This window comes from Corvus moneduloides, chromosome 3 (assembly GCF_009650955.1).
Source record: "Corvus moneduloides isolate bCorMon1 chromosome 3, bCorMon1.pri, whole genome shotgun sequence".
In the NCBI taxonomy this organism is placed as follows: domain Eukaryota; kingdom Metazoa; phylum Chordata; class Aves; order Passeriformes; family Corvidae; genus Corvus; species Corvus moneduloides.
Window position 1 is genome coordinate 78710198 of NC_045478.1, and position 8712 is coordinate 78718909.

The 8712-nt window shown below is 39.4% G+C and overlaps 1 protein-coding gene across 2 annotated transcripts in view; it reads right to left on the reverse strand.

The window, feature by feature from the left end:
• Positions 1-6567, reverse strand: part of NUP133 (nucleoporin 133) — a 30384-nt gene extending 23817 nt beyond the window's left edge. The window contains exons 1-7 of one of the 2 annotated variants that reach the window (XM_032102323.1): positions 6323-6567; positions 5091-5209; positions 4192-4295; positions 3045-3152; positions 1338-1469; positions 867-1037; positions 90-245 (exon numbers count right to left, since the gene is read on the reverse strand). In XM_032102323.1, the coding sequence (XP_031958214.1) occupies positions 90-245; positions 867-1037; positions 1338-1469; positions 3045-3152; positions 4192-4295; positions 5091-5209; positions 6323-6507 (975 nt within the window). In that variant the 5' untranslated portion in view covers positions 6508-6567. The remainder of the gene's footprint in view (positions 1-89; positions 246-866; positions 1038-1337; positions 1470-3044; positions 3153-4191; positions 4296-5090; positions 5210-6322) is intronic. The other variant, XM_032102322.1, reaches the window with a different exon arrangement.
• Positions 6568-8712: the final 2145 nt, after the last annotated feature.

Below are 8712 nucleotides of genomic sequence, written 5' to 3' on the forward strand. Positions count from 1 at the left end.
AAATAAATACATCTGTTGTGTAATTGTATATAAACAGGCTATCAATTAAAACCAGCACACTAACCCCTTCCAGTTGGGCTGGCTCTTACCCAAATTGCATCTGTGATATGTTCTTTAAGGATCCTGTTGATATCCCAGCTGAGAATGTAACGTTCTGATGAATCATCAATCTCCCATTTGTTTAGATTTGAACTTGTAAGCATGTAAAAGCTTGATCTCTCTCTATCCCAAAGAACACTAGAAATCTGCATTTAACAAATGAAAAAGTGAAAAGGTTAAAGCAAAGCCTTATTATCTGGATAGAATAATCTAAACTGCTCTCAGTCCATAAAAAGAGTCACTTCCTTGGGCAATTACGCAAGTTGCATTCAAGATGAGCATTATGGTAACTTCCAAGAATAGTCTTATTTTAAAATAACATCTATACTAAATACATTTCTCATAATTTCTGCCAGCTTCTGCAGAGTTCATTGACAAAACTCAACCCAGTCATCAACCCTTGGCAGTGCTAAATCAGAAAAGAAGAATTTACAGGCTGGTTCCTTCAAGTAGTGATGAGGCTATCACTAGAAAGGGGTAGGATATGCAACCATGGCATATTCCCCAGGAAGGACTACTACTCCAAGTCGTCTCCTTTTATTCAGAGTTGAAGAGCAAGCCAGCATTTGCCTTCACAAAACATACAGATTTATTTAGTTTCTCTCTTTGATTCAAATTTCAAAGAAATGTAAGTAACATAAATGAACTGAGTCTTGTCTTTTTTGTCATCACACATCCTTATACAATCTTTTCTTTTTCCTGTCTTAAACACAGAGCCTAGGAATTACAGAGAGAAATTAAAGAAGATGAATGTTTCTCAAGCTTACCACAGCATCATTTCCAGGAGACAATATACCAAGGAGAGAAGAAACCTTTCTACCAATTCCAGAAAACATGCCCTGCCCCTGTGGCAGGGCATGCTGATGAATCTTGCCAGAACTATCAGGTATCAACCGGACTAGCTGACCTCTGGAAGATGACAAAATAAAGCTTCCTCCCTAAAAAAAAGAGAAAGGAACTACATTAAAAAAAATAAAAATCACATTCTTGAAAACTCTATTGTCAGCTAAAATTCTTTATGTCAGCTCATACGGGTAAACACTGAACAAGACACAAGGCATCCTTAGAAAAAGATGAACAGAACTAATCTCTAGCATAATTCTTGGAATCTAATGACGAGAAATAGTGTTACCTTCACGACATTTATTATAGATTTAAGACTGATAAAGTTGAGCGTGCATTTTCATCTTTAAACTATGAATAAAACCCATATTTTAATATAAATCATACTGGTTTACCTTTACTGCTCTGAGGAAACTGCACAAAGAGCCTCCAAAGTCTGTGAAAGTGTCTGTATAGGATCCTTCATGTGCGAGACTGGGCCAGTAGCGCACAGAACCTTCACTGGTAGCAACCATTATTGCCAGAGACTTGAAGTGAAAAAGTAATTAACAGAACAGGCAAGATAAGAATAATCATCATCATCATCAGATTGCAGCTTTAACTAAAACATGTCATTTTACATATCAAGACTGTGGGTGACAAAGACACGAGAAAGTAGTAAATACATATGGATGCACTCTGATGAACCTGGAACTGAATCACAAAACCATTCTGCAGCACAACTTAATTTGTGCAGGGAATGTTATACTCACTTATTTTGCTAATGAATACTTCTAGTGGTTCTTGTTCCTGATAATTCAGGGTCTGCTGCTGAAATGCTAACAAAACTTACAGTTATAGAACAGAAAAGAGCATGTGGAGGATTACAGATGCCAAGAGTTAAAAGCTGCTATGGCAGACTTCAAATGCAGACTATAATTTAACAAAGAAACTGCTCTAGTGTCTTTAAAAGAAATATCAAATCGCATGGTGGCTCTTCTCTTCAAAGGCATAGGCCTAAAGTGTAACTCAGGAAATCACAGATACCAAATTAAAAGCATGAAGCAAGAGACTGTGTTCAGGTAGATTTAGATGAAAGCATTGTACTTAATCTACTGGTTGTTAAAAAAAAAAAACAAAAACCACAGAACAATAGAAGAATTGTAGCTGGAAGTTGTTGTTGAGTTCCTTGGAATTTTCTAACCAATTTTTTACCAGACACTGACCTTCAGTTCACAAGCCAAAGAAAGATGAAATTTAAAAACACAATAAATAAAATACTAGGTTTAGGTGTATTACTTCCTCTTAAATGTCTTTGGATATGACTAAGTCAGAACACTTCAGGTTTTACAAGATAATCCCAAAATACTTTTTTTTATGATCTGGAAGTGTAACACAACAGCAGATCAAAAGAAAAGAACCTATTACACATTCTGTGCTGCTGCTTACTTCAAGGACAACTTCTTAGCTGGTTTTATTAGAGCATCGCATAAATTAACTGAAATCTACACCCAAGCTGAAAATGAGAGGTTCTTTTCATGAATAAAAAGATGTACCAGGCACACTTTCAGAACACAACTGATCTCTGAACCTCACCCTCTAGCACAGTAACTTACAAAAAGCCACTTAAGAAACCAATCAGTCAAGACAGGTTAAATCTGTCCTCCCAGTGTCAGCTTCCTTATAAAGACCAGCCAAGGGAGGGTGCTGGTGTTTGCCTCTCAGCTATGGATACTGGGAATTAATCCACTGAACAACAGTGTTCAGCCAACACTTAAATTGCACTTGGTCAGACCCCAGGTTTGATTGCCTTGATGTTGTTAACCCACCACCTCCTAGTTTACTGTATTTTTGTTTGTTATGAAAGCATGTCAAGAAATCCTTAGGAAAACTATTATTTAATCTGATCCTGTGAGATGCACATGGTGCAATTTAAAAGGACGAGCAGAATTTTGTTTACTTCAACGATTATTTATTGCCAACTATCAATTCTGACCTTTTGAATAGATAGCATACCACCAAATGTTTTAAAATACTTGGAATATATCCTTTTGATAAAAAAAGGATATATTCAAAGTTATTCTACAGGTGCTTTTAAACAATAACATTTAAAATTTGATCACCTGCAGAGAAGGTGCTTCACCTGAAGAATTGAGACAAGATATAGCTGCTAAACTAGAACTCCACTGGAAGTCACTGGGTGGCAGCTGCAATTCCTTGCAGAGAGATAACTGGAAGAAAGAAAGAGATGTCATAATAAATATGAGACTGAAAGAACTTATTCCTCTGCCAGAAGATCTTTAGACTTTTTGACCCTGCTAAAAATTACATTTCAACTAACCCAGGCACTGTGTAAGGGAACCAAAAATGTCACAAAACAATTTCAACAAGGTTGTCACAACCAGCAAACAGCTAAATAACATCTAATGGTACCTTTTCAAACATCACTGGTTTTCTTTAATTATTTCTGAATGTTTCTCACAACACTACAATATTGAATTATTTCTATCAGGGATTATTTAACTATTCCTTGTTACAACAGTCTAAAAAAATTAAACTAGAAGTACTTGAGAAAGCTTATTAGGTACTAACAGAGTAGAGAGGGGAAACACTTCTCACTCCCCTACACCCTTGAAGTTAAACAACCAGAAAAATTTTAATCCCTTGAAAAATCTCTCCAAGTGCCAGAATGTGCATACCTGACACTCCCCTGTAAGAGCAGGACCTGTATAATTAACATACACTGCCCTGATTGAAAGATACTGATTTTGTAACTACAGTTTTTCTCTGACCATCACTGAAAAAATACTGAAAGAAACACTGTCCAGAGGAGATAAAAAAATTCTTGACCTAAGAAATCTAGGTGAAACATATGTTTAGTACCTCTGAAATTAAATGTGCTTTTGGGGTTTTTTGCAAGTTGAAAATTGGTCCCAGAATAATCTAAACCAATCCGTAACATATCAACTAGATTTTAATTATCAAAAAAAGCTTTATCAAGACTATCTAACCTAAGAGCCACACCTATTAAAATACAAAGAATTAATCTTAGTGTCAAGGTGACAATTAAAGCAGAAGCGAGGAATATAAAAATTATAAGATGTCTCAAAAGCTTGAGTTTCAGTTACTGTTAGCATGACTTCCTATCAATCCTGCTGCTTTTCAGGGAAACCAGACAAAATCCAGTTGAAAAAAACCCCAACCCCATAAGTGTATAAGCAGTTCAAATAGCATAAAATATACTTGCTTCCATCTTGACCTTTCAGTTACCTTAGCTACTGCAGACTGACCAATCTTCCAAATAATCAGCCTCTCTTTATGAACTAGCCAGGCCCATCCACTTTCATCCACTTGAACGCTCAGCTGGTCATCAGCTACATAAAAAAGTAATTTTCTTAAAGCATTCAGATGTTTAAAACACTGCACAGTAACCTCTAAACCAATAAACATTCATTCTTACATGAAAATAACAAATACTTACAGTTAAATTAGTTTCCATGTTAGAATTTCCTTCTATTTAACATATGAAATTACTACACTTAGCTTAAAAATCCATTCAATAAACCCTCAACTTTTGAGAATGAAAAGACAACCCTAAAACCCATTTCCACCTATTTAAGAGCTGATTATAACAGCCTTGTAAATCGCTCAACAATTGTTAAGATTATTTTTAAGATACATATTTGGTTCCTCTTATATCTACTATAAAGGGAAAACTTATCCATAGAGAAAAAATTGCTTAGGAGACCAATTTCTTGAATTCAGGGAAAGGCTTGTATCACTGGGGCATTTGGAGGAGATAACAAACGGGAATTGAAATAAAGAAAAAAATAAAGCATTCACTCTAGGACACAGCAGAATCAAAACAAGTAAAAAAGACGAGAAAGAACCAATAAGTAAAAGTTACTAAAAACCTAATATTGGCTTTCTTTATAACCTTGGCTTTTTACAAAAAATTGCATAAGCAGCACCTGAAGGATATTTCCATACATTCACACCCACATGGGTATTACTGTAATTATTGTTACATAGATAACCAAGCTGGATTCGAAGCAAGGCACAGACATTTTAGCTTCCCCTGTAAAGTCACTATTTCAATGGCATCAATGACATGTTATGACTTCTCTCACTTGTCAATTTTCATTGAAAAAAATAACATCAATTTTTACCATCAGCCTTCTTCAGGGCTTCCATAACCTTAACAGGCAGAGAGGATCCAAAAGCTTTAACATCATAGTTAATAGTCTCACTTGCTGTAGGAAGCTGGATAACTCTGGTAGGAGTCGCTCTTAAACAAAATAAAAAGTTACAGTTAACTTTTTATTGCTTCTTCATAAATTTCAGCATACATTTACTTCATCAGTATCTATTTAGAAACAGACTTATGTAAAATAAACATGCTTCCTCTGGCAACACCACCTAAAGCAATAATTTGGTGGCTTCCTTACAAGTTGCTAGCTGTCATCAAATTGTTTATTTTTAAAGAACTGACTTTGAATATGCATTACTCCACCAGCAACAAGCTCACTGTTCAACTTCTCTACACTCTGGTTATCTACAGAATAAAGACATTCACAGTGTCAGGAGAAGCTTAGCACAAGCTCTTCCCCGACTGCACCGCCTACTTCCATCCCTAGCTCTGGCACTGCTGGGCAGTACACACACTGCAACACTTTCAACACCCATGGCAGCTTGGATCCACCAGCACTTCTACCACCCTTAGTTTGCTGTGGAGACTGCAGTTCTTATCTGTTTCACAATATCATTTACAAAAGCTGCTTTGCATCTTTCCCCACCTTCTCTCTCTGGGACAGCATAGATCTGTCTTGTCTTTTGAACACAATTAGGTGGGCAAATTTCTCTGCTTTTAGAAGTCAATGCCCTCTTTTTATTTCTCCTCACAAGTAAAATGATGCCTCAGACCTCCCAGTGTGAAATGGAAAAGCTAGAAGAGAATCCTGACACCCAGTGTGCAAAAATTATTATGCAGACCTGAAGTAAAAGTTCCCCAAAACTGAACATGGGCAATCCTCTTTATCTTACCAACACAACTAATAGCTGCTCCTGAGGAAAGAGAGTAGGAAGCCTGAAACTGATCTGGAGCTCATGCTGTATTTCAGTTTTGATTCGCAGGGAAGGGAGTAGACAGGAAGCTGGGAAGAGGGGTGGGTGGGTGTGCAATGCCTGAACTTTGACTATTTTATCTTTTTAAATAAGGAAGTTCTTACTATTTTCATATATCACACATCACACAGGGATATATTTGAGGAACCCTCGAATTCAAAACCTAGTAAGAGGTATTCATAACGCTGAACACGTTATGTACAGTACTATAACGTAACCCACACTGGTTCGAGCACCTAACAACGAGGCCGGGTGTGCGGCGAGGGGCGGGACTCACCGCGCCGAGAGGGAGCCGCTCCTCCGCGTCGCCGGCGAGAACAGCACCGGGGAGGCGGCTGCCGCCACGACGGGCAGCCCCTTCTTGCCGCCCGGCCGGGAGAGAGGGCTGGGCGCGGCGCTGCCGAGGGCTCTGCGGGCCGACCCGCCCGGGGTCCGCGGGGAGTTGGGAGCCGACGGGAACATGGCTGTGGATGCGGCAGCGACGCCGGCCCCGCACTCCCGCCAGGCGCCCGCTGAGCGCGTCACCGCGGGGCGGGGCCGCGCGGGAACCGCCGGGAGCCGAGCGGGACTGGCAGGAGCCGAACGAAGCCGAGTTTGGCCGGGCGGAGCCGAGCGAGACCAGAGAATCTGGGAGGAGCCGAACGACGGCGGGTGGGGCCGAACGGAGCCGAACAGAGCCGAGCGCATCCGAGCGCGCCGCGGCCCCTGCCGGGGAGCGGCGGAAACCCCGCGGCAGGAGTCCGGCTACTCCTGCAGGACAGGGGGCCTGGCCTCCCGGCGGTGGATGGCACACAGGGTGCTCCTCAGCGGTGCCAGCCCTCAGCGCCAAACTAAAACACGGTCCTCTCCCTCGGATAGTCCTGAATAGATGCGTGATCCTCCGGGACGCTCCCAGGAAGATTCACAGGGCTGGGTTTGGGAACCATTCCTCACCGAGTTCATGCGGTTAGCTGAAGCAGGGAAAGGCTGGATGTGCTCAAAAAGCAGCTGTTCAAAGACCATTTGGAAGGACGTATTTTCCACTAAGAGTTGCCTTATCTTCAAAATAGCCTGTGCATACCTGTGTTTGTCCCCAATTTTCTAATTAACTAAATAAATACACGAAACCATATTCCATGCAAACCTTGGTATGTTTCACATCTATAGTATGTAACAACCATGCTCTACAGCTATTCTATGGTGTAGAAATAGATTTTAGCTTTCAAGGGGAGCTAAATTTTCCTCACTAAAAGAAAATGCTCAGTGGCATTGGTTTGCATGAAAAAGCTTTCTGAAGGTAGGTATGTACCATCCACTTGGGGAAAGAATTGATTTGTATCTGTATTGTCAACAAAGCCAATCAGTTAATATAAAATTAACTAAAAATAGAGTACAAAAAAAAAAATCCCAGAACTTTTCAAAAATGTGTTCTTTGATAATAGATTCAGGACTGTTAGGCTTTCTGTGTGGATTGTGGTCCAATGTGACTGAACCAAAACGGAGATGAGATAAACTTGAGATGGTTCATCTGGCAGGACTAAGTATGAGGCACCTGTCAGTGTCAGTGCTTTGTTTTTTTCATTCAAATCATCTCATTTGGCTTTGATTTTATGTGAAAAGCAAAATACCAAAATTTATGGGGCTCCACTATGCTGTTACATTAACATAGTATCCTAGTATCTTTCTATATAGCCTTCTTTATACATATGATGCAAAATCATCATGTTACTGTCACTTCATCAAGAAAAACAAACAAAGCAAACCAGGAAATGCACATACAAACAAACAAATATGGAAAACTCTGGAAAAAAATTCAAGCTGACATCCACATTTCTCAACATTTATGATGGTGATATTCAAATTATTTTAAAAAATGAAAGCTCGTCCTCACAGCTCGTTCCTAAAATATTTTAAATGATGCAGCATGAACAGTTGTTTTTTGCTGATTGAACCCCATCTATACCCAGCTACACTTCCTTAGGGAATTAGTTGGCTTCATTTTGCTGTCCCAGCCCTGTAAGAGCTCCATCTTCAGGATAGAGATAGAACTTAACATTCAAATTCCATTTTCAACACAGAAATAATTTCTACTGATAGCAGTTACAGACTTAACCAGTTCTTGACCGTCCCATAAATATCCCAAGGGGTCTTTTGAGTGGTTCTAACTCGAATAAAGTCTGATATCCAGTGTACCTGTTATGGTAAACATTTCCCTTTCTGTGGACTACAGCTTTTGTGTAGCTTTTCACACTTCTCCGTAGGCTGTAACACCTGCCAGGACAACTAATGAACAAAAGAGGTGAAACACTCAATCAGTTCAGCTGCAAATAACTCCTGTAACCAATGTAAATACAGGAATAAAGGGGCTCATTGAACCTTACATAAGGAGAAATTACATGAGTGAGGATTACAGATTCAAACCCCTCTAAATACATTAACTGGTAGACAACACTGAAATTAAACATTGGGTCTGGAGTATTTCTGGCATATCTTTAGTACAACATATGTTTCTAGGCAAACTATATCTGAAGATAAAATTACATCTGGACGTAATTTTATTTCCATTCTCTAATGTTTTCACTATATTCCACAAGGTGCCATTAATGGCACTAACATTTTAAGCTTGCCCAGCACTAGGTACTTCAGCTATTGCCAATATGGTCTTCCAGCAACAAGTTTTCCTAGCAT